We start from the raw sequence: 25,883 nt of genomic DNA, 5'->3' as shown, positions 1-25,883 counted from the left end.
CGAATGTCAGTCGATAATCCGTGATTTAAATAAACGTCTGCTGACTCAAAGTCGACAGTAAAAAGTAACATATGATGACATAGCTCTACAGAGATCCGTGCAGCGTCTCTTATTGGCTATTTCTTTGCACGGAGTATCAGCCAATCACGGATCTCAGTCGGGTTACGTCATCAGTATGAAAGTTTTCCAGTCCAGTCTCAAACGTTTCTCGAGTCGCGTTCGTTAAACACGTCCTCCCTTACCTCAAGTAAGTTAGTTATGACGGCTGGCTTGCTATTCGAGTCTGTTAAGCTTGATACAGGTGTGCTGTCTCCATCTTTAACAGCAGTAGAAGCGGCAGCAACAGCTGTAGTGGGTGTGGTAAAAGAAACAGATGTAGAGACGGTGTTGGTCTTGGAAGCTGCAGTAACAGCTGAAGTAGGCGTCGACGAGACAGACGTGGCGACGATGCTGGCTTTAGAAGCGGCGGTAACAGTAGTAGTGGGTGTAATCGAGACGGAGGTTTTAGAAGTTACAGTGACAGATGTAGTGGAGGAAGACGACACAGTGGTGGTGATTGATGTTGATGTTACGGTGTTGGTGTTAGATGCCACGGTGGTGGTTGGCATCTTCCTTAGAATGTCTTCTTTAGCTTTCCATCCCAGCTGCAAAAAAAAAAAAAAAAAAAAAAAAAAGTAGTCATCACTAATGGAGCCACTACGCTTCCTGTTTTCGATCATCGTCTGAGGAACGAGGAAACAACTAATAACACAGCATGAAGGCAACGTGGCCAAGTGATCAGCGAGGCGGACTCGCAATCCAGCGGTCCCGGGTTCGAGTTCCGCTCTGATTAATACCTGGATTTGTTTCACGGTAGTCTCCAGTTCAAATCTTCGGCCACGCTTATAAATAGGCAAACTGGTTTGCCTCCGGCCAGTTGGGATTCTCAACAATGTTATGTTCAAATTGAAATATTTGTTTCAGTTCTTTGCTCGGCCCCGATAGCCTTTGTGCTATAAACACTGCTGAGGGTAAATAAAGGTTATTACAATGACCGTTTTAAACCAAGAGGAAAACTGGCCACAAGGAACCTTTGGGCGGGTCTCCGGCGCCTCTCACCCCAATGTTCTCGCGACCATTTCTTTTTCTCGCTCGCTTCTTTGCAAGAAAGTAGAGACTTCTTAGTTGTTTCAAGACACAACAGAGAGCATTATGATTGAGACAGTTATGAAGCCATGTCAGTAGAGGACTGTTGTACTTACAGCTTCTAGTCGCTTACGAGTGGCTTCTACGGCTTGCGCCATTTCTTCCTTTCGCCTTTGAAGATCGTGTTTGGTCTGAAACAAGGCATAACGAACAACACTTTAAACAAATCAGAACGCAAGCTTTTCTGTAACTAATCTATTTACGAGTTTCTTTGGTTTGTCCTGTCGAGTTAAGTGTCTTAAACAGGATAGAACTCCGAACATTCAACCAACCTGGCATTTGAAAGACCTGAAAGTTAAAAAATTCCTCCTTAATTTCTTTTGCCAAGGGACTAAAATGCTTCAAGTAATCACGAGATTCAAATAATCGAGGGCTCAAAAAATTTGTAAATTCAAGAGTCCACTGTATAATTTGCCATACACACTGTGCTTAAAAACAAAATGAAGTACAAATATAGACCCTTTTCATAAATGGCTGCCAATTTAAAATTCTTTTGTAAGTATTTAAATTAGCCTCACTAAACTCGTTTGGGAGTAAAAATTCTTTTGAATTATCAACTCAAGAACGAGGTTAGTCAGGCTAATTTTAATACTTACAAAAGAATTTATAATTGGCAGCCATTTATGAAAAGGGTCTATGCAGTGTCACAAAAATAGTTGAAGTGCTTTGTTGCATGTTTTATTAAAGGAATGTTTGAAACACCACTGAACATTGCAAAGAAAAAAGATGAAAACTTACATCATCTGCACGATGGTCGCCTTTTTCTTCATCCAGGTTTGTTGATATCGAGCCAACCCTAAAAAAAAAAAAAGGCTGGTCCAAAGCATGTAATTTTGAAATAGCCCATTTCTGAGTTGACCAAAGCCTCTCTATCAAAGCGGTTATTTTACCTTGAAAAACGTAGCCTAACTTTTTTTGTTACAGTTGTCTAGTTAAGGTGACTTCAAGTTGCGTACCTCGGCTTCAGCACACTAAAACAACCGTTTACATTTATTTGAACGTAATTTTTTACACATCCTAAACAAATAGCTCCAGTGTTGTTAGCACTTTGAATTTGGTCATATGGCGAGAACATTCCTCTATGTTGATTAGGTATTTTCTGTTTAATAGTTATAGTACATTAATAATGTTTTAACACATCGAAGATGTAGCCTACATATTTGCATACCGTCCAGGTTGATGCGATCGAGACAAAAACCTGGCTGAGATACTCAGCCTGGTTCGCATCAGTTTTTCCGTGTCCAGGGGCGGCGGCTCGGCTGGCTGCTCGTCCACTTTCTGCGTCGGAGAGCTGGTACCCAGGCTTTCAAAGTAGCGACCAACCAGCTCCTCATCTTCCCCTCCCTCAGACTTGTTTTCGTCTTCGCCAAAAGGCTTTGACAAGTCTTCCGATGGGCTGATAACTTCGTCATCCTCATCTTCACTGGAAGCTACGCATTGAACAAAAACAACAAACTTAAGATTCCACAGCCTCAGATTTGAAGTTTTTTGGCCCGTAAGGTTATCGCATCTCCCCAACAGGGACGCACGGGAGGTGAAGACGGGGGAAGGTGGGGGTGGGGGCTTTAAACACGCTGCAAGACTTGCACATCACGCTGTCACCATTCAGTGAATTTTACTGATTCGTAATAGCAGATAACGTGTTTAAGAAGCATTGTCTTCGCGCGGCGTTGTTCTTAAGTTTTGAAATGAAGGGGGTTTTGATCACTTAAACATTGGGAATGCCTTTTGTGGAACTCTAAAAAGGAAACGGTAATAAAACGTTCTATCATCTTACGTGATTTTCTTTCCTTTTCTCCCGCTTTATCTTTGCCCTAAAATACAAAAAAAAAAAATCAACAACAATAAATGCGCAATCAACTCAACACATCACTAGTCTAATATAATATTGCTACGAAAGCAAACACAGTTCAAAATAATTTTTCGCAAATATCACAAAAAATCTACCACTATAGACCCTTTTCATAAATGGTTTCCAATTATAAATTCTTTTGTAGGTACTGTATCAAAACTAGCTACTCTAACCCGTTTTTGACTTGACAATTAAAAATAATCTTTACTCCCCAACGAGTTTAGTGAGGTTGATTTAAATGCATACTAAAGAATTTGAAACTGGCCACCATTTGCGAAAAAGATCAACAGCGGACAACAGCTTCATATGTACCTCCACTTCTTCGCCCTTGGGGTCCTCTACTGTTAAAGACAATCTTTTAGGCCGCTGGGCGGCAGACAGCTGAAACGAGCTGTTGAAAGACAAGACTTTGTTATGGTGAAAAACAAGATAACGCCGGTAACAGCTTACATATTCTGCTGCGCCAGCCACCAGTTACCTGGTTTTTTTTTTGGCTGGCAAAACAATGAAAGCTGGACGCATGTTTTTAGTTTGCTCTAGAGTGAATTAATCACGGTGCGAGCAATGAAACGATTGTCAATTGCTTTAGTCAAAGCATTCTTTACGTCCACGATTTAAAAAGTAACTCTACTTATGAAGCGTGTAACGATTGCAAGTTTTGATTTTCATAACGTGGAAACAGACAAATATGTTTTAAGTGGCAACAAACAAATCCGCAAGACAAAAATTTAAAAGTATATATGACAAATTTAGTTAAACAGAGGCTACATTAAACGATAAATTTCTTAACTTCATTTATTCCTTAGAAAAATTCCATTAACGACATTTAAATTTGTTATTTAAGTCAAATGAATGTACATTTTATTGGAATTTATCTGTAAGTGGACCTTCTGAAACAAACGAAAGAAAAAGTTGACAGTTAAAAAAACTGACCGAGTTTCTTTTAGAATGAAACTTTACAGAGACTCTTTGACTTTCTTAAATTGTTTATCCGTGACTAAAATTTTATTTTAAACATTTCACAGTCAACAGTCTTCATAGTGCACAGAAACTCAAAAGTGCTTGTCTGTCTGTATCTTTTGTAATACTTTATAAAGTTTTACTGCTAAGTTACTTTCAGTAACCCATAAATAATTTAAGAGTTTATTTGGTTACCTGAGAAACATTTGTAGCCGTGAAGGCAGATAATCTAACGACGGAGACCTGTTAAGCGGAGCCGGTTTAACCGGATTATCCAGCTTAACAGGATCATCCTGTTCATCCAAATCGTCTTGCAGGCTCTTGTCGACTTGCTGAGCGATATTGGGGCAAGACTGGTGATGAGTTACCTGCAGAGCCTCGTAATGGTGCACAATCTCTTGGACCCGCGGAGCACTGGGTCGAGCGAGTGTGCAAAAGGAAGACAGTCGGTGTTAGTTACATTAATTGTTAAATGCAATAAAATGGGAGGGGAGAGTGGGGGGACTGTTGTAATAAAGCAAAGACCACGGATTAGGGCTTGTTACTCGGAAATGTTAGAAAATTATTGGTAAAAAGATATGGAATGTTATGAAGATGATTTTGCGGCGGCCATGATGAACGATGGCGCATTTTTTTTGTTTTTGTTAGAACTTACTTAGCTTTTTGAGACTTCTTGAAAATTGCCATATACTTGAAATGGCCTCTGGAAGGTCTGTTGTTAGAACTGTGTAATGAAACAATTCATATTACGATATTAACTCTAAATTAATTTTAATCTCACTTATCATGCGACTTTATGTCATATTAAGAACTTTTAAGTTATAGGGACTGCAACGAAGTTTAAAGTGTTGCACACGTTTAAGATAAACATAGTTTAGAGCGTTTTCAAGTGAATTCGAATTGAAGTTACGAAAGTCGCGCACTGTACTCGAGCCTACAACAGCAAAGGTTCTGCCTTTCATGGCCTTTTCAGCCAAAAAAGAATACCATTAAATCAATAATAGCTTCCACTACGTTTCCCGCGCTTTGCACCCGTTAACTTTCCCGCGCTTGCCGCCACTCGCGTTAGCAGCCAGTCACGTGTTATATGGATTATTGAAATTTCCCGCCGTAATGTTCATTCTGTGATTACTTCGGAATTAATTTTATGAATGTCACCAGAAAAACGCCCTAAGTACAAGTACTTTGTTAAAATTCAATCAAGTAAGAGTTTAATAATTACTATTTGGGCGGTCAGTGTTCATGATTAAAACATTTAAAAAAAATTATTATTCATTTAGTCATTTTACTCCAGATCCAACATTATTTTTAAGGTTTTAAGAGTTAAATAAAGTTTAGATTTAACTTTTGGTACTTTTTACCCTTGCATATAATTTTACATCATAAGACAAAAACGAAGTATTTACATTCTTACATTATTTGTTACCAAACAATCGATTCAGTTAAGAAGAGCTGAAAGTTAAAAACAAAAGTGAAATCGAGTACATGTTTAAAAATTTATTTCTTCATAAAATAATAGAATTGCTACACTTTCAAATTTAAAATATACTGGTTTAAGTTCTCAAAAAAACTCTGACTAGCTCTCGAGATAACAACATAATTTTTTTTATATATATAAATACTTTTTTTATATTTTAAAATAGAACTAACTTTAAACCTTATTCATAACAAGTTCGAAAATAGCTTTTTATCTATGTGTTTATTTCTAGTTAAGTTGAAATTAACATGTCGGCAAAACAATAACCATGCAAAGTAAAATCTCACTTTTATTTTCAAGAGTGAAAAAGTTTACAATTGAAAAAACCCTAATTTCCTTTTGCAAAATTTAGAAAGACAAACCACATAACATGAAAGTAATGACCACACCAACAGGGTTTCATCCGCAGAATTTAAAGTTAGACTCATGCGTCAGAGAATAGACTAATAATAAACACCAATTGTTTCAGTTTAAGTAGACCCGATTCAAGTTTCTTTTACAGAGCTTAATTAATATTTCAAGAAGTTGTTTAAATATTCAAACCGTTCCCTGCAGAGTTGGTTAGGTTTTTTTTACAACTTTTCCACATTTTTTTTGCTGGTTTCCTAATTGCCCAGCCAATCAATATCCAACTTTAGTGTCGCGACGGGAGGAGGGAGGGGGGGGGGTGGGGGGGGGGGAGGGAAGGTGAAGACAAAGTACTCACGTGCAACTCACGTGCTCAGAAATTGCGTGTGCCACTGCTGGAATTTTGATTGACTGGGAATTTTACAAGAAAACCAATAAAAAGCCAACGGAAAGTTAAAAAAAAATGTTTTTGTGGCTGACAGCAGTGCAATGACTGTAACCTTTTAACATTTAATCTTATGTTTAAGGCGAGGGCTAATTTATCATTTTCATCTAATTACTGTATCCCCGTAATGTTGTAATACCCAAGTAAACTGAGACTAATAAAGACAAGACCACCAAAAGTCACCTTCTTGTTAAATAAGCCATTAAACCAAAGACTTCTCTCTGAATGTTTGGAGACGTTAGAATTTCTGTTGCCAGGACCATTCTTGTTTTCCGATAGGTTTTTAATCTCGACTTTACAGCGTTCAAACTTTATATTATCAACAGTAGAAGAATTCAATTTAAAGCATGTTTTAGTAACGGTTGGGTTTAAGTTAGAGTTAGTCACTTCATTTAAGCATGACTTTGCACAAACACTTTCATTTAATTGTTTGGAATTTAACTTTTTGTCTTGTCCAGAAGGCGCTAAAACGCTGAAAAGCTTAGTCGAGGGAACCTTTCCTTTCCTTGGATAAAAGCTTTTAATAACATGGCCGTCTGAAAAGGACCCTACACTTGGCTCCATTTCCCGAAGAGCTCTGAGTAAGATCTCATTCAACAAGGACCGTTTTTCGACCTTGCAACCTAACTCTCGCATCGAATAGGCATACAAAGGGCTCTTGGAGTCGTAACAGGCCGGCCTCATTTCCACTCCTACGTCTTGGGGTAGGTCCTTAAGGACGCAACTTGCCCCAGCACCACATGGATGAAGGACCTCATTAGGGACATAAAAAGGATATTTTTCTGACCTGGCAACTTCACTGTCGAAGTCATCCTGGCTTGGAGGAAGGTAGATAATCACTTCTTTCATTTCTCCCTCGTCCAGCTCCTCAGCTTCCTCGAATTTGAGCTCTCCGGCTTCTGACATCACAACACTACTTTTCCGTGAGACCTGCGCCATGACGTCACTGCCACGTGACACGGTGACACCAGGTGGAGCGGTTCCCTGTAAGGCAGGAAAGGTACGCCCTCAACACGATGTTAACCTTACTTAGCCTAGAGTTGACACAAAATGCCCGGGCAGATTTCAAATTTTCCTTACAAGCAAAAGCAATCAAACTTTCTTACTCCTCCTGAAATTGGTCAGGTAACTTTTTGGTGTGTTAATTGTTTGGTCATGTGACTTGAGCTTTCTACGGCTACCACGTTTTTTTTTTAACTGTAAAGATACTAACCTCATTATAATCTTCCTCCTCGCTCAGTTTATCCAAAGCTGCTCGACCATCCGCGGGAAACAGATCATCATCTTCCTGCGAAATTAATGAGAGCTCAATCCACATATACATAAATAAATTACAACATTTAGAGAGGAAGTCACAGCAGCCTTAGCTGGTTTTAATGCAGGTCCTCTGCCGTGGTTCATTTGGAATTTAGAGATGTTGGTTTTTGCGGATGGAGGAAAACCGGAGAAAAACCTTCGGAGCGAGGCGTGAACAAACAAAAAACTCAACCCACATATGACACCGGGCCGGAATCCAACCCGGGCCACATTGCTGGGAGGCGAGCGCTCTCAATACTGCCTCATCCCTGCTCCCCGATAACAACATTGCTTCATTCCTGTAATCTGAAAAGCTGCCTCAATCGGCAGACTGTAGCTGTTCAATAGCTAGAGTTTCACGCGAATGCGCTTTACCAAATGGCAGTTTTATTTCAAGCCTATTTCTTTCCGAGAAACTTTGTTCGCTGGGATCAAGAATAACGTTCGTTTAAAGCGCGGGACTCAAAATTCAGTCGCGTCTCCACAAGGTGTTTTCACAAGGTTCTAGAGTTTACTGGACAAAAGAAATTCAAGCCAAGTAGATCACTATCTCTTTCTTACCCCTCGTGTAAGTGAGCAACGTCTCTCGAGAGGCTGCAAAATAACAAAGAACAAACAAAAAATATCAGTAAGAAAAGAGTTGGACAAACTGCAAAAGGTTTTGAATCCAAACATGTGATGAAAAAAGCTAACGGTCGCATGAGCAGGACTTAACATTAAATTAAAACGAATCAATTACATACGCTGTTTGCCAGAGCTCTGACTTGTTCCTGCAGTGAGATGGGTTCTATTGTATAGCGCTTCCGATCTGCAAAAAGAGTACACGATTCAAAAACAAGAGAACATGTTTTCTTCACACAACAGTTCTATCTGTCGCCAGTTGGGACCAAAAGCTGCAAAGCAAACTACAGTTTTTCGGTTGATTTGTGTAAAAAGTAGAAGTTCAGTTCTGATTATTTTTATGAACTGACCTTTCCTCTTCATCTGATATTTTCTGCATTGCTAAGCAACAGTTATGAAAAGGCGTGTTTAATCACTACTTGGAGATGGCTCTGTTCCTTATTAAGTCAACAACAATTTGATTGTTGCATTTTGTTTTTACCTGCTGGTTCAAATGAGAATGGAATTGGTTGTATCGTGCCATTATCACCAGCCACATGAATACCGCCATTTTGGACTCGCTGCAAAAAAGGAAAAAAAGGTTTCAATAGAAACAAACACTCTCTGGGAAAAAATGGAGGGGTTTTTTTTCCGGTTGGGAGCACTTGGTAATGAGTTTGCAATCTGTTTTTGTTCCGAAATTTCGAAATACATTTGTTGGTAAAAAAAAAAAAAAAATTGGCAAGTTCGGGGGTCCATGTTTTTATGAGTTTGCAAGGGATTCGTATGACGCTTCGCATATTTTCTAAATTCGGCATGGTAAATTGATCTATGAAAGTGGTTTCTTATAAAAAAAAAAAACGAAACAATGTTGTAACTGCATGATGTCGTCAAAAAGGTGCATTAGAATAATTTATCACAGCGGTGTTGTAGTAGCTACTGAAAAAGCAACAAGTCAGAACTCAAGATAAATAAATTCCACGTGCGCCAAGGGAGGACAAACGCGAGTACGCCAAGTTGCAATTACTTTTGTTCTAATGGCAACTTCAACCGAAAACAGTTAAAAGACGCAAACTTCAATCACCTTCGAGCAAACAGTGCACATATGTAAATGTGGGAAGCCGCGTATATTATAACACTTGAACCCCTATCTAAGACAATTCCACATCTGAAGAACTAAGAACCAGCACTAGGGAGGGGTGGGTAAGTAGCTCACCTGTGCCCAGCGCCCTCCAGGTTGACTTATTGGACCAGTGTTATCCTGCTCTGGCGATAAACTAGTTTTTTCATTTCCTTCGGCGACCAGCTAAAACGGAATAAACGAAGCTTTTACCAAAATGTTACAATCTTGTTTACAAAAGGTGTGTGATTACCTTTGAAATTCAAGCACAATTAACAAGTTATATATTTCCAAATAATTCTGTAAGAAAAGGATGGAGAAGTGTAAAGACATTTTGTGTTTATTAAAATAACCCACCTGCTTTTTCGCCCAGGCAGGCAACTGACCCACGCTAAATCGGTAATCTTTGACTGGGGGACTGGGCTCTAGGATATCAGAGAAAAAAAAAGAAAAGTGCAAAGTAAAACAACAATGAAATGAGGGACCGCACGCAATCTTCTTTTGACCTCGGTTACTGTAACTCACGACTGAGCTAGATACGAGCTATATATACCTCTAGTTGGCCTGGTAAATGCCGAAGGTTCTGCTGGGACAAAGTCGTTCTCCTCTGGTGATTCAATTATGGATGGATGAGTCATTTGGTATGTCTCGCGCCTGATGTTAAACAAATAAAAACAATCGTTACAATATGAGAAAAAAAAAAACTGTTAGTAATAGCTCCTCTCAGGAGATCGACAAGCCAGGCAACAGCAGGAGATTGATCCTCTCGACAAGACTTGAACGCTACAATAAAATATGTATCCCCGCAAGGAAGCTATAATGAATAGACTAAGAACATCAAGTGTCATTTCGACGCAAGGAATCTCGTAATGGTGTCCAACACACGGATGTTTGCAGAATTACAGTAATTCATCACTGTGGAATTACTTTGTCTTTTTTGACTTATCTCTGGAGGTTTGAGAAACTGGTCAGGCCAACTAAAAATAATACCTGATAGGAGTTCCAAACTGGATTTTGTTGTCTGGTTCTTGTCCAAGTCCCTGAAGTTTCTCCACCATATTCTGACAAGAAAGCAGAAGTATATGATCAGCAATGGACCAATGTCTCAACTCTATCATGCAACCAATAGAAGCTTTGCATTCTAAGTGCAAAATTAGATAGCAACGAAATTTGCTAACATTATAACCACATTGGATAGGATATGATGAAGAGTTTTCGATTCCTATAAAACAGCTCAGGGAGTTTGGCTAAAAACAATATTAAACAAAGTCGTAGTAAGTCAATAAACCTGTTACCTGCATATATGTTGTAGGTATTTTCCACAAAAAGATGCATCTGCAAACAAAGAAAAAACATGAATGCCATACATTTTCTTAATAAAATTAATTAATTTTAAAATTAATAAAATTAGCAGACAAAAAGACATGAAAAGAACTAAGAAAACACTTAAATTGTTCTTCTCTCCATCTACACGTACTATTGCTAAACGTGTGTTTATTCAGTACTCTGTATCATCACTCACCCATCCCCTCCAACAGAAATAAGATTCTTGCAATCAACAGAAAACTTCAAGCCAGTCACCACCTCTGTAAACAAAATTCCTTTTCAATGAATAGTGACGGGCGAATAACCATAAGCCTTAACAAAAACACTAATGAGCTTCGTGTCTACTAAATGTTAAGCGATTGCCGCGGGTTAAAAAAACAGTGACGTGTAAACGCGATTTGGCTGACACGCGCGTTTCAATGTTCGCCCATTTTCCCGCGCTTTTTTCGCGCTTCCATCGGGTGACACGTTATTCCGCGTTAAACCGGTTTCAGTCACGTCTTCCTCTGGTTATCACCGGTTGACGGTTGCACGTTTTCGCGCGTTCAACACCGATTTCAAGAACGATTTCCCGCGCTTGAAATGGCTTCGCGTCAGATTTGATTGGTTTATTGAACTTTTCGTCGCTGTAAAAGTAGCTGTGAATGCTTGCATTGTTTGGCTTAAATCTTCTACTTTACACTTACCAGAATGACCGGACATGCTGGCGACACATTCACCAGAGTCAAACTCTGTCAGACACACACTCTTATCTGAACAGCTTGTGGCTGCGTATGTTCCTGACGAGTCCAGAGTTATCTAGCAGGACAAACAAACCAGTTAGCATGCTTCGTGTCAACAAAATTTAACAGCACATCAGCACAAACCGAGTTACTACACGCTACGATCTGTTAGCCCAAAGATTTCCTTATCTTTGGGCTAGAAGCTCAAAGAAGCTCAACAGATTTTCAAATATCGGGACGAATTGGTTTCGTGCAAACATTTTGTTATCCCCAAGTTTTGGGTTAATATGGGTCGACAAATCTTATCATAACGTGAATATTAATCTTATGCATCCTAGATATAATTTAATTTGATTTAGAAGTGCTTGTTTCTGCTGTACATAGTGAGAGTAAGCATGTACAACGACTCTTGGAGCAAAGCTGATAATTCCACGACAACGTGAACATAACTTTTTACACCCTATGTTCACAGATGAACAGAGACTAAGTCTTCACAGATGACATCTTTAACAACTTTCCCGACATTTTTCAAGCTTTTGTTTAGTCGTAGACCGTCTCAATCCTCCCCAGTCTTGACTTCCTTGGTGTTCTCACATTATCAAGTGTGTTTCTCTTGGAAGGTAATATTGTACCCTTAAAACATGACTTGTTACATCACATCGCCCTTTGATGAAATTCAGCCGAGTTACATACCCTTACTAATGTTCCGTCATCTCCCGGTGTGCCTTTGTAGTTTCTTGTTTGCTTTCCGCTGTTTACATCATAAACCCTTGAAGCAAAACAAATCCAAAATGATAACATGATCACTTGTAAGTGGAAAACACTTTACTCACTTCTCTTCTTTGTTCTTTCATAGATTTTGCGTTAGTTTCATTGATCTACTTTGTCAAATTGCAGATACAATTACTGTCATATGAGTGGAAAACAACTGTTAAACTCAGCTCCTGGATACCTGACATTTCTGTCCTGACAAGCAGTCGCCGCAAGTTTTCTAACGAAAAAAAAATAAAGCAAAAAAACGGTTATAGACGTTAAGCTGTTCGTGTTTCATTTAATTACATGCAAAAACTCCACCCATAGCAGAGGGTGGCTTAGGGAGTGGGGGGTACCAAACACGCATCACGGAGAATCACCAATCTTGCGTCACGTAAAAAGAAGTGAATCATAGCTGGCTGCAGTAAGATCATTGCAAGAAAATGCAATTAGAAAATACTTACCCCGACGGATCAATATCCATGTCATACAGTGTTGTTTTCCCGACGTAATTTGTGGTCCTAACAAACTGAAATTCTGGGTTCTGCAAAATCCAAGAATTTAAAAACGACATCAAGATTAGATATGGAATCTAAAAGAAATTGCGTTAAAGAAAATTACCATAAGGTTTACTTGGAAAAAAGAAGGCAAGGAGGGTTCCAGACACAAAAGGGCGGGAAGCAAAAGAAAGAAGTAAAATTCCAATTAATTAATTAACGGTGCTTTCTAGTCTGTATCATAGGAGGAATTTGAAAACGCAACAATCACCGGTCATTTTGCATTTGTGTTTGAGGAAAATTCCTGCCGGGGAGTCACGTGATTATCGTGATGTCACCATTTTCGAAAAGCTTCATTTTCAAAATGTTTTCCATCCACACGAAAACGCAAAGCCGGTGTTTTCAAATTCCTCCGGTTTGAAGAGCGTCTTAGAAAAGCTCCGTTTTCGTGACGGATTAGTGTGGACGTTTGCCCCAGCCTCCGTTTTCAAATTCCTCCGATCTAGGGTGCTAAGGTGGACGGGGTCTAAATGGAATGAAAATCGTTATTCGTTACGAGCCGTTCTCATATCTTTAACGTATTTTATATTCTTTTACCAACAGTTTCTTTGATTCTTACAGCTACATGTACGAAGTTGTTTCATCAAGTGATCTCAGAAAGAATGAAGAACTTCAGGTAGCGAGAACTTCTGACCCCCTTGTTTCCCTCTATAATTAAAATTGCCCTCATACCTGTTGAGCTGTTCTGAATATAATAGACTTGTCCGCTCCACAACTCAAAAGCTGTAATTCATCAGATTCAGACACTGAAAACAAAAATGCCAAGATTTCAGCACGAGGGTTCTAAAGCTAAACAAGGCTTTTCTTTGTGTAAAGTGAATGTTACACTCTAATCACCCTGAAACGATAATAAATTATTTTGTAACTAATCTTAATTAATAAACACAGCATCAGGAGCGGGCATCTGGTTTATTGAGGCAGATTACAGCGAGCGTTACATTATCATAAAGAAAATACAGCAGTGAATAAACAGAAAAAATAAAAAGTAAAGTTGAAAGAGATGCCTTCGAGTGGCTCTTTTATAACTTACAAAATCTTAAATGGCCTATTAGCCCCTACGGATTCATCATACCTGCAAGCACGCCTAAAATACTTCTAACGTTAACACGAAACATACATAATGAACATACACTGTACTCCAGTGTGGTTAGCAAAACGTTACAAAACATAGATTTACTTACTGTTGAACCTGATGGAGGTTATTGACGCTGAATGATCATCCAATGTCTGAACAAGAACGAAGTTATTCATCATATCAAAGACGTGAATAAGTCGATCTCGCCCGGCTGATGCAAGTAATTTATGACCTACAAGGAGAAAGGATTAACAAAATGTAAACATAGAGCGGTTTTCATTTGAGTATCAAAAGCACTATTTATTTGCTTTGGTTTTGTTTACTACGCCTAGAGATTTGTTGTAAAAATCTCGCACAATTTTCTCAACCAATCACAAGCAAAAACCAAAACCAATAATGACTCGCTCGCACATGTTTTCCCGCGCTTCACGCCAGCTACACGTATTTGCTTTGAGTTTTGATTGGTTCATTAGATTACCAGTATCCTTTGTGATTGGCCAGAGTGACAAATGTCACGTCACTCGATTGAAAATTGCTCAAAACAGAATCTGACAAATAATCAAACCTTGAGTTACTGTAACACTGGAAAACATTTACAAACTTCCATTCCATACCCGAGTCTGTGGGTGAAAACTCTACACATAACACTTCTGACTCGTGTGCCTCAATTTTTGCAGTCTCATCAAAGAACATCAAGTCATACACCCTGAAAAGAACATTTATAAGCAATACTGAGAAACTGACTTTGTGGTAAAAGAAAGCCTCCCAGGTGAGTAGGAATATCTTGAAATTTGTCCTCGGTAAAATAGACGTCTGGGACTGGACCCGACAAATTTCATTCTGATGACGTAGATTTATAGAGATCCGTGCCATGCTTCTGATTAGTAGTTTCCAGGTTTTGAATTTTCGCGCGCAATTAACAACCAATTAGAGACTATACGGATCTCTGTACGGCGAAGAAATTAGCATAGAATTTCGCAGCAGGGCAAGAATGCGTAACCATGGGGGATGAAAACAAATATCTGCTGGTTCGGACCCGGGGTTCGGATGATTACACTGTAAGAGGCAGGTCGGTGAGTAACAGTCTATGTTAGGTCTGTCCACCCAGCGGAAAACAAATTGTGAAATGTGTTTTCTTTTGAAATACAAACCTGACATTCCCTGATCTGTCTCCAGTAGCCAGTGCCTGTCCATCCGGACTAATACGAATACATCTCACCCCAGCATTCCGTGTGTCACCGGTGGAATCACGCATGTTCTTTATGGCTTGTGAGAAAAAAAAAAATACAAATCACTAAATGAAGATTTCCGAGAGGGAGGAAGCAGTGAAGAAAAAGGGCATCGATATTTTTTTAGAAACATGCATAGCAAACTCTTCCCTTTCGAGTGTGCAATGAGGCATGTGAAAGCTTGGGACAAAGTACATTTTTTGTCCTACATTTTTTTTTTTTTTTGCTCTGTCTTAGGCCGCACGGTTCACCCTCATGCTCTCTAAAAGGAAATAGTTGTTATGGAACTGAACAGGAAGGTAACGGTTTAAAGGAGTTTACTTGGAAGTTTGTTGTTTGAAAAAGAGTTATCAACTTACCTGGACTGATGTCAGTATCTTTCAAGTTGGCTACTGCATCTTCCATATACAATACTCTCATCATCTCCTGTAAGTTTACCACAAGCAAGAACAATTTCTTGAGATCTGCCTGATCATAATGACTGATAACAGGTAAACTACGTGTTAACTCAGCAACTTCATGAAAACATTGCACAGCGAGGCCTAAGTGAGTAGGTTTTGGAAAGAAATACACCAACACTGGCGTCTTGCGAGAAGAACGTTCTATTAATACCAGTTCTATGATTTTCACCAGAAGCAAAGCGTGTAGTGAAAGAAACAACATTTGGTCATTAAACAAGGAGCAAGAAAAAAAGATGAAGACTTTTTTGAGTGGTGGTGTTGTACATTGACTCAACCTACCTTGCTGTAAACATTCCTCTCAAATAAGATACTTGTTCCTGGAAAAGACACAACACATTAGAATGCAAAAGAAAACACTTGGATTTGAACCGACAGGGATTCAAGGTACAATCACCAAACTTCTGATATCTAATGTCTTTACATTTGTGGAAACGTCCCTTAGACTGATCCTGCTAAATGTACTAGTTCTCACCTTCTTCAATGTTCCACACTCTAACAGTATCATCAGCTGAACAAGTTAAGAATGAGCCTGGAGGAAGGGCTGCCTGGCGATTATCTGACACATTAGGGTACACCTACAACAAAACGTCAGATTTTAACAAATCAAACATTGTCAGTGGCACAAGATAAAAGCAAGAAGGTGACTTTTACAGACTGAAGTTTCTTTTGAGTTGGGACGATTTCAACAAAAAAATGGTGTGCGCTATTCTTGACCATGATATTACTAAAATACTTAATTAAAATAAAACCCCTGATCTGAAGAAGGAAATAATTCCCCAGGTCTGCATTACCAACAAATCTGTTGGTACAAAGGAGAATGTTTAAAACAAAACGTTTCTAAGTGTCATCCAACCCTAATGCTTAAAGTTAATTGAAAAAAATACCTGTAGTTTTTTACAAAATGCATTTCAAAAAGTTGGTACTCTTTTTATCTTTTCTTTTATTAATGTAGAGGTTCGCGCATAAGCAAGAAACAATCACAAACAATGTAGACTCTGAGAGAAGAGCTTCACAGTCAAAATGGAAGATTTGTGTCAAACTCTATGGCTGGGAGATGACTTCCTCTTAATTCTTAATTTTCTTGGACTATTACTTAAAAATAATAAATATCAATAAGTAATAATTAATATAAGCAATAAGTAATAAGTAATACTAATAATTGTGTATACAGTGTTTACCTCCACTCCCCACACACATGTACTATGATAAAGAGAAGACCATGTTTTTCCAATTTTTTTCATGTCTTTCACATCCCATGTGTACAAGCTGTGGTCATTGTAAACACAAGCCAACTGCAAGAACAAATTAACACAACAGTCACCTCTCATCTTAGAGAATCCTTCACATAAATAAAATATTCTTGTTCAATTTAGCTTAAAAACATATAATCAATCACCACTGAAAATAAATTTGATTTTAAACAATGGCTTGAACATGTACAATTTATTTCAATTCATTTACATTGTGCAACAGCCATGCAACTGTTTTCCAATGGATTAACTAAGATTCAACTTTGAAACTGACAATAAAAACACATCATGCTCAACTCAAAATGAAACTTAACTTGGGACACTGAGAACTAAAATTGGAGATTTGCAGGCACCTATTGGAATTTCCAGAGGGAATCAGCAAGGACAGAGGGCTGCTTGTTTAAGAATACAGTAGCTATAATAAATACAGTTAAGAAATAAAATATAAAATCAATACATGCATTGACCCACCCTATGGTTAACAGTGTCAAGGGCTACAGCAATTGCATCTGGATAAACTGCCTTCTCTGGCTTTGATAATGGATTACTAAATGCAAAAGGTAACAAAAATGGACGTAAGTTATTTTTCAAGGACACTTTGGACAAGAAAGTACTTTCATACTTGACTAGCCTAAATATTAAATATCTCCCATCACGCACTCACTTAATCCCCTAAGAGACACATCTGACATTCAGAAAAAAACTGCGCTGAGTAACAAAGTTGTTTTTCTAATAGCCAGGGGCTATCAAGTGCAGGCATCTGTCAGACAAGTGTTTCCTTTTTTATCACGGGATGCCTCATGAGCAAGCAGCATTTGCTGTGATTCAATTTCATAAACTTGCCAATGGAAGAAATTTTCACTGAAGACCCTTTTCAAGGAGTGTCAGCAAACCTCGTCACTGTACTCATACCAATTTAGATGTACCTTGAAAGCAAACATTAAAGGGCTTTAAATAAGATAACACAAAAATCTGATAGCAAGTACAAATAACAAAATACAACTTAAGTTTGTGATTTTTACCTGGAGTCAATGCCTTCAGCTACATTAACACCCAGAAAATGAGGTTTTGGAATAGTTACAATGAACTGTAACTTCAAAGGATTGAATACTCTGAAAGAAAAGCATAATCATTCTTAATAAGTCAATCAAATATAATACGTAACAAATGCACATAAATTCATACACTGTCAAATATTCTTGACACCCAATGGATATCCAGCAGATAAACTTACGATAAATTGGCTCCCATTCTTTTGTAACTACATTGTAAAGTCAGCTTCCATTTTCACATCCCATAATTTTTTCACAACATGAAGCTGCTTTAATTTATTATTTTCCAGAGATTAAGTCTACCAGTACATAAGAGGAACTGGAGCTAATTTTGCCAGTGACAGTAGTGAGTACTAACAGTTTTTACCTTATTATTCCATCTGCACATCCACATATGATATAATGTTCACTCACAGCTAAGGCATGTGCTTTAGATGACTGTAACCAAGAGAGATACAAGACTTAAGAGAAGGGGCTACACAATAATAAGGGCCAGATACAGGGAAACAATGGGACAGACTCATGACATACATTGTACACATTGTAACTTACATACATGTACAGTACATGACAGCCTTACGTATAACTTACATTTAAATTTTGTTTCAAACCTGCAGGGCTAGGCAACTGGCAAATTGACCAGTTATGAAAATGATTTTGCTTGTCTGGTTTGACCATCTCCAGGGACTTTTTTCTTTCAAAGAAATTCAGGTGAAAAACTTGTGAAAAGAAACACAGGATTCAGACTGAAAACTAAATTTTGCATTTTCATTGTAATTGTTCACTTCACCTATCTACTTCATATCAAGTGGCACGTAAGACCTCACTTGCCATTCTACATGCAGTTGATCGCAGATGATACCTGTTTATTGATTAGACGAATGTCCAAATAAAGCTAGAAGTACACAGTGAACACATGCAGCTAGAAATATCTTAGCAGAATGGTCACTGAATTTTTTTAAGTACAATACCTTGAGCTCGACCCAGGTGTCAAGTACTCTCTTGCTGTTAATAGAGCACAACAGCCCTGAATTGGTTACACAGTAAGTTATATCAGAGTTTACACCGCGGCCACAAGCAACATCACAGAAAGTATTGTTTCTTTGTTCTCCTAAAAGTGCAGCTCGGCCATTGATGACCAGTGTCTTGGAGACCTGAAGAAAGGAATCAAATGAAAACATTTGGCTCTCTGACATTTTTCTGAACTGTTAAGTTTTGATTCAACTGCAGCCTTGAACTTCACACCCGTAACAAACTTGTTACTTTATGAGTGAATTGTATCAACTACAGGCAACTTCACCCGAAACATCAAGGGACCATCAAGCACACTCAGCCGTAACAGGTGTTCAGGTTACATACCTTATTGACAACCCTGCATTAACTAACTAAAGTAAACTGTTATGAGTGAGTTTCTACATTTTGAACTGGATACATGTGTTCCTTGCCGTTCTGAAAAATCCTTAAGTACAGTTGATAGAATCTGATTATTAGCTAATGCTGGGTCTTTGGCGTGTGTTTGCTAATTACAATGTAATCACACCTTTTTGTAGAAGCTTGTGAGCCATCTTTCTCCCAAAGAAAATAGGGCTTATACGTAACATATATATGTTGTTAACAATAATCAGTCATAAAAATTTTGAACAGTTATTTATTTGATTTACATGTAAAAATACATTTTCTTAATGATAAATGTTTTCCTCACCTTTGATTTATTTGACTCAGTGTCAAAATACCAAAATTTGACATGACGGACACCAACAGTTACAAAGAAGCTACCATTTTCAGAAAATGATAGTGCAGACACCTGAAAATGAAAGAGTAAACTACTGATTAAGAGGAAAGTTTGCACTGATTAGACCACTTACCTGTTTCCCTTTCCCTCTTTCTGAAAACAAAATCTGATTGCACCTTCATTCATATGAAAACATGTTTGATTTGCATGAAAATGAAAATGCAAGTAGAACTCAGACTACCAAATATATAAATTAAAGGTTTTCCACTAGTACTCAAGAAAAGCACCCTGGAAATGGTTTGTTTAATAATTGGGTTTTAGAACAGCCACATGACAGTCATGAGACAGAGTGTGAACTTACCAATCTTAATTGAGTGTCAGTTGATGCAACATTTCTTCTTTCACTTCAGTGAGTAACATATAACAACGTTTGCACAATAATATCAGTTTTGACCTACCTTTGATGAAACTTTATTGCTCGCAACCTTTGTACCAGTCTACAATGAAAACAAAGAAATAAATATTAATGAAAAACATGTATCTTTGCAGTAAAATGGCAAGTTTTTGTAGCTGCAAAGAAAGAAGGAAAAAAATTTAAGCTTTGATAGTTTCACATCCACAATCTTTGTGATCCTGGTGCCTAAATGGACTATGTTAGCCATGTACATCGTTCCAAAATTTTTAAAAAAAGCATTAATTAAAAGCATTGTACAAAAGTAAAAAATTTAAAACAACATTGAAATAAATACTAAATGTAATGGTAAAATGGTAGAAACAGCATTGGAAAAATTGAAAAGTGAAAAATCCTGACAAGCTACACTGCACTAAAACTAAACTTCAGCCTGGAAAATGAAATAAAATTTTGATTGACCATCTAATCTGTATAATGTACATGTATACACAATTATTACCAGAAGATTAAAATACATGTTACCTTCCAGTTCCAAATATTGACAATCATATCATGCTGGAATCCAACAGATGCCACATATTTTAAATTAGGAGAAAATGCCTTGGAGAAGGAATGAAAAGAAAAAGCTCATAAATCACACCACACAAAATCAAATAAAGAGGACAGCCCAAAAACGTACTCCATGTGTATAAAATAAAACCTCTCAAGAAGATGGCTCAAAGCAAAGTTTGTTCACTGGAGCCCATCCTAATTATTGTTCAGCAGCCTGGCCCTTAGTGTATATTAAGAGTATTACTACCCGCCCTGTAAAAATGCTTCATAGCAGACGAGAAAGTAACAGCAATAATGGGCAGTAAAGACCAGAGATGTGGAGGTGCGGTGGCCTCACGGTTGGTGCACTTGCCTAGGATCGAGTAGTTCAGGTTCAAGCCCTGGCCGGGGACATTGTGTTGTCTCTCTCCACCCTGGTGTATAAATGGGTACCCCCAAATATAATGCTGGGGGTAACCCTGCGATGGGATAGCATAAATGAAAGTATCCCATCCAGGAGGGGAATAGAAAATACTCTAGAGTTGCTTCATGCTATGGAAACCAGAGATAATCACCCGCCTTAAGGCCTAAATACCAGAGATGGACTTGTTATTTGTCAGGATAAGTGAACTTCAGCAAGAAGTTGGGAGCCAATAATTCACTGTATGCAGCAACATTGCCAGCTGGCGGATTTTTGCTAGAGCTGTGCTATTCTCTCTGGATGGTATAAATACTCCAACTCAGGTTACCCACATTTTGTCAGTTGGTTTTTCAACATTGAATTAATTGGTACAAGTTGATAAATAGTTCTTGGGTGGAGAGAGGCACACTATAAGTGTAAAGTTCCTTCCCCAAGAATACATGTACAACAGAATGTCCCAAACCACAAAAAATGCGGAATCTTTTTCAAATTAATAATTCAGTACCATTACTTCTCATAACATGTAACATACCACGCATGCAATACCAAATTTATGTCCCTTTGCCATCTCTGATATCTGTGGATGGGACTGATCTTCCATATCCCAGACTCGCACACATGGCATGTGACCACTCTGTTGAAAAGATGAAGAAAAATACGGAAGCTTGAATTTTCCTTATTAAACTGATAAGAGTGATGTCTCAACTAATGAAATCCACATTTAAAACGATTTCACAATGTACAATGTACCCATACATTGTGAGGCAAAGAGAAAAAGTGATTACAATTAGATTAATTTAAAACACAATCTATTATTATTATTGACTGTTGGTTAATATGCATTAAATAATTTAAGTTGCAAAAACTTACTTCGCCTGTTGCCAAATATTTGCCATCACCAGAAAAGGCTACTGAAGTGATCGTTTTTCTGTAAAAATCAAATGATTAGTCAGTGGCTATTTCTTTGTTGTAACAACTACCCAGCACATCAAATTGAGAAAAAACCTTTTATAGCAACAACATATATATAAAGTTCTATAATTATAAGATATTCTAAAACAAGATCTTGCAAAATCAGTAGCGAACAACATTTCTCCGTCCTCGCGACAGTACTAATTAAGTTCAAAAATTATGTCAGTGTCAAGTATGATGAACTAACTATGAATGTAATCTATCATAAAAAAACTCAGTCTCGGTCCGTTGAGTTTGTTGTCACTGAATTTGCGTTTCAAATAGACTTGGGGGGCTCAATAGCAAAATGCTATCAGATAATTTCAAGCTACTTAATCAGTGTAGCATACATGTATACATGTATAAATACACTCAGGTATTATCCTCAGAATTGTGTCATGGGCAGAGTAAATTACATGACTGTACTTTGATCACACTCACAATACAGTGTAGATGCTAATAAGTGTTTCTTACTTGGATGTATTGAGAACAAAACTTTGCTTGTTTTTCCTGGGGTTGAACAAGACCACTACACATCTGTGAAAAAAAAAAACCCAGATTATTTTAGTACCACTGCATGGAAGAAAAAAATTCAAGTAGCATCATCCCAGAAGCCTTCTCTATTTAAGCTACACATGCAGCTAACCCTGCCTCGTATCCAAAACCACTCACCCTTGGGAGTAGTCAAGAAAAAGTTTCCAGTTTGAAAAGGTATCTGCCTACAGAAAGGCGTAGTGTTTACATGTGGCCAATATATTGAGGCCTGGATATCCAAACTTTGAATATGTAACAACTTGTCAATATTCTATTCTGAGGCTGCCATTTTTATAGCACATTGGGATTATTTGATGTCTTTTAGTTCTAAGTAATATAGATTGCTACATGTATTTCATGGGATTTTTCATGAAAAATTATCTGCAGTTCAAGACTTTGGAAAACTTTCTTGAAGAGTTCAAGTTGTTGCATTGGTCTTGGATAGAAAACAATCACCCATCAGTTACAAGAACAAATTAGCAAATCAGCATTTAAAACAAATTACATTAATCAATAGCCCATACTTTTATTCTTGTTTTGAACTGAAACTATTAAAGATTTAAATGGAGTCTCATGTGTAGAGGGAAAATTCTCATATCTGACAACTGCTGATATTTCAGTGCAACAACCTCCACTATAATTTTTCCCGCTATTTTTCAGCGCCCAGATGATGTATTTCGTAAAAACACATAATGTCCACTGCTAGACAAAACTGGCTCTCCCCTGCAGTGCTACCACATGACTAGAGAAATATATTTTGACTAGCTAGTGAAACTGACACTCCAGAGGCCACCAGACCAGAACCCAGTCATTCAAATGATGATGCTATGCACTGCACATCACTATCTAAAAGTGTTGATGAAACAAAATCTACATCCACTAGTGTTTCTCCTTTGAACAAATGGGGTAAGAAAGTGGAATAAATTAGTCTTCTCGAGTCCTCCATGACATTATACACAAAATTTCATATTGGATGTATTTCAGCAAAATTAGTGTTCTTTCACATCAACAATATAAGTTCTCTACTTTGGTTTTAAATTGAATTTCTGTTTAACTGAGATTCAAAATTAACCCAATTTTTGACTGAACACAATGTCAGCAGATTTGTATTGGTATCAACTGAATGTACATTTACATGTAGTTCCAGACAGGTTTAACCTGGAAAGCTGTAGTGGAATATTGAACTTTTATGTTGCAAAGTCAGGAATTACATGTACTGTGGCAACATCATAATTTGTTATACAAGTATCTTCATAAAAGCTGATTAGTTTACGGTTGATGTCCTGACAGGCATGAAGGAAAACATGCAATTCTTGGGGCAAATATTGAGGATAAAACTGTCAAATTTGCAGGTAATTTAATTGCAAGACTCCTTAAAAGATTCTCACTTTGAAGAAAACTCTTTTCCCAAAGGGCTATACGAAAAAGTAAATAACCTTTTATTGTTTGATTAAGTTAATTTGATTTTGTTGGAGCATAATATATTCCTTGATTCATCGCATGTGAATGATTTTACTAATTACTCTAGGCAAGCAAAATGAAATGCAAATTGCAATATCAACTTCAGAGTGATCAGGCTATGGAGATATTTTTAGCGATCTTGTTAAGAACAGCTGGTGAAATGACGAGTGCAACTGTCCCACTAGGCTCTAGATCGAAGAGATTACAAATGAAAAGCTGTGTTGGGATGGAAGAAGTTTATATATCGAAGTTAACTTGCATGGGCCATGGTTGTAAATTACAACCCACTCAACAGTACGAGTAAATACAATGAAAATAACAAATGAATACAAGACAAAGTCCCGAATAACTCGGAAACCATAATAACCCCTCCACATGACCCTCGCAGCGATCATTAAAATTGATTCAATTTCATAACAACGTCTAAATGATTGTTTAAAATTTCCGTCGCCGTTTCAGCCCGTTGTATTTGACAACGCAAAACAAAACACGCGCTGATAATTTTTACAACGACGAAGTTTTCGAATGCATCCGAATCTCGTTCACCTGTGTATTCACTCTCAGTCCGTTTAATATGTATCAACAAATTTACGGCTGATTTCAATCAACACATACACACCAAGGCCAATATAACTGTTTGAATATATCATCCCAAATGCTCTCATTAAACCTCAGCCTGGCAGCATCGAAGTCGGTTTTGAAAAAAAGACGTCCGAGATCAGACTTCTACATATGAATTATAAATGTCTCTCCACGGCTACCAGCTAAATTCAGCATTTCACTTCATCCAAACGGAATCTAATCAACGTAGGAAAAGCCATTTGCTATAATCGTTAAACGAGTTGATATTTATACGGCGGAAATCATCCACCGTGCGAAAAGCAATCGTCCAGAACCACCGCTATGAACTGAACAAGCAAAAGCGACACCGCGATTAAAATTTAACAATTTCAGAACTTCACAAGAATAGCCTGGCTTGTGAAAACCTTATTATTATAACTTATAATATTTTGATAAGCATTGCTCAGTCATTTAGGAGATAGTGTGCCCATTTAAAAAGCCGTATAGACCAGAAATACAATTTTCATGTACTTGCGAATTTCGAACACGCATTCGTACGTATTCATCGTGACCTTTCACTCTACATTTTGACAATAAGGTTATTTCTATGCTCGATGCATCAATGGGAATACGAAATCGTTCCTCAAATCATCTTAATTGCATTGTTTAAAACCCACGTCATTCCTGGAGACCAAATAAAATTCTATGCCAGCATAAAATACAAGACAAAAATGTCGAGTAAATATCCAACTTCACTCACCCAGCCGGATACGCCACTAAACCGGACACTGGATCGCAAGCGAGGCAAGCATTTCTGGACACTGTCAGCCCTAAGACTTTCTCGAGCGTTGCCTGTAGAAAAAAAAAGTCAAATAAAACGGACTTAAGATAATCCTACAGAAGCCATGGTTTAATTAATCCGCGAACTACAGTAAGGAGCAAACAACATCAGCCGCGGCTTTGGTACTGGAAAGAACGTGCTTATCGCAATTTAACAAGCGAGATAAAACAACATGAAAACTTACCCTTTCTGTAATAGGACGCAAGTCTCGATGGCTGTTCGCTTTCCGTACTACAAGTCTCCTCGTAGGCGGCGGAATTCGCCCAGCTCTGTCTGGATTCATATCCAATAGATCAACTTAAATCTTATCATGAAAAGGTGACTGTGTACATTCGACGAAGTTCAGCTTGTTGGCGTGTTGCAATCGCGATTTTCCGGTCATCTCCCCCTGCTTTATCACCGACAAACTAACTTGTTGGCACGTTCAAACATCCAGTAATTTAATGGCATTCCATAACATTCGGATAATCCTATCAAGGTCCTTTTTCTCTCGTTTTAAAACAACACGTTTCGTATTTCCGATGCGTGTCCGAATAATCAAGCGATTCAAAATTTTCTTGAGCCCGCCACCACAAAATGCGCACGAGTCAACTAGAGTCCAGTTTTCCCTCCTAATTTCCGCATTAAAACTAGGTACCCAATACGTACTTGTATAAAGACGATATCATTCTCTCGCGCTTATCCATCGCCAGATAGTTTAAACCAACAGTTAATAGCGATTTCCCCTTATA

The 25,883-nt window shown here is 37.9% G+C and overlaps 1 protein-coding gene across 4 annotated transcripts in view; it reads right to left on the bottom strand.

Annotated features, from left to right (window-relative positions):
- The window catches only part of LOC145485995 (uncharacterized), a 28,957-nt gene extending 3,146 nt beyond the window's left edge, over positions 1-25,811 (bottom strand). The window contains exons 1-42 of one of the 4 annotated variants that reach the window (XM_081464682.1): positions 25,337-25,811; positions 25,072-25,163; positions 22,230-22,292; positions 21,675-21,732; positions 21,337-21,438; positions 20,375-20,452; positions 19,899-19,937; positions 19,411-19,512; positions 18,680-18,862; positions 18,076-18,146; positions 17,679-17,768; positions 17,128-17,203; positions 16,585-16,698; positions 15,879-15,981; positions 15,686-15,723; positions 15,305-15,371; positions 14,868-14,982; positions 14,331-14,422; positions 13,823-13,948; positions 13,314-13,387; positions 12,549-12,628; positions 12,284-12,322; positions 12,025-12,100; positions 11,296-11,407; positions 10,806-10,869; positions 10,579-10,618; positions 10,274-10,344; positions 9,837-9,937; positions 9,641-9,708; positions 9,380-9,469; positions 8,666-8,744; positions 8,307-8,371; positions 8,125-8,157; positions 7,481-7,555; positions 7,055-7,251; positions 4,193-4,411; positions 3,350-3,428; positions 2,963-2,999; positions 2,354-2,615; positions 1,924-1,981; positions 1,242-1,316; positions 243-644 (exon numbers count right to left, since the gene is read on the bottom strand). In XM_081464682.1, the coding sequence (XP_081320808.1) occupies positions 243-644; positions 1,242-1,316; positions 1,924-1,981; positions 2,354-2,615; positions 2,963-2,999; positions 3,350-3,428; positions 4,193-4,411; positions 7,055-7,251; positions 7,481-7,555; positions 8,125-8,157; positions 8,307-8,371; positions 8,666-8,744; positions 9,380-9,469; positions 9,641-9,708; positions 9,837-9,937; positions 10,274-10,344; positions 10,579-10,618; positions 10,806-10,869; positions 11,296-11,407; positions 12,025-12,100; positions 12,284-12,322; positions 12,549-12,628; positions 13,314-13,387; positions 13,823-13,948; positions 14,331-14,422; positions 14,868-14,982; positions 15,305-15,371; positions 15,686-15,723; positions 15,879-15,981; positions 16,585-16,698; positions 17,128-17,203; positions 17,679-17,768; positions 18,076-18,146; positions 18,680-18,862; positions 19,411-19,512; positions 19,899-19,937; positions 20,375-20,452; positions 21,337-21,438; positions 21,675-21,732; positions 22,230-22,292; positions 25,072-25,163; positions 25,337-25,435 (4,104 nt within the window). In that variant the 5' untranslated portion in view covers positions 25,436-25,811. The remainder of the gene's footprint in view (positions 1-242; positions 645-1,241; positions 1,317-1,923; positions 1,982-2,353; positions 2,616-2,962; positions 3,000-3,349; positions 3,429-4,192; positions 4,412-7,054; positions 7,252-7,480; positions 7,556-8,124; positions 8,158-8,306; positions 8,372-8,665; positions 8,745-9,379; positions 9,470-9,640; positions 9,709-9,836; positions 9,938-10,273; positions 10,345-10,578; positions 10,619-10,805; positions 10,870-11,295; positions 11,408-12,024; positions 12,101-12,283; positions 12,323-12,548; positions 12,629-13,313; positions 13,388-13,822; positions 13,949-14,330; positions 14,423-14,867; positions 14,983-15,304; positions 15,372-15,685; positions 15,724-15,878; positions 15,982-16,584; positions 16,699-17,127; positions 17,204-17,678; positions 17,769-18,075; positions 18,147-18,679; positions 18,863-19,410; positions 19,513-19,898; positions 19,938-20,374; positions 20,453-21,336; positions 21,439-21,674; positions 21,733-22,229; positions 22,293-25,071; positions 25,164-25,336) is intronic. The other 3 variants (XM_081464680.1, XM_081464684.1, XM_081464683.1) reach the window with 3 other exon arrangements.
- Between the last annotated feature and the right edge of the window lie 72 nt (positions 25,812-25,883).

This window comes from Orbicella franksi, chromosome 4, assembly GCF_964199315.1.
Source record: "Orbicella franksi chromosome 4, jaOrbFran1.1, whole genome shotgun sequence".
Classification (NCBI taxonomy): domain Eukaryota; kingdom Metazoa; phylum Cnidaria; class Anthozoa; order Scleractinia; family Merulinidae; genus Orbicella; species Orbicella franksi.
Note: the sequence above shows the minus strand (reverse complement) of the source record. Positions and strands in the feature narration are given on the sequence as shown.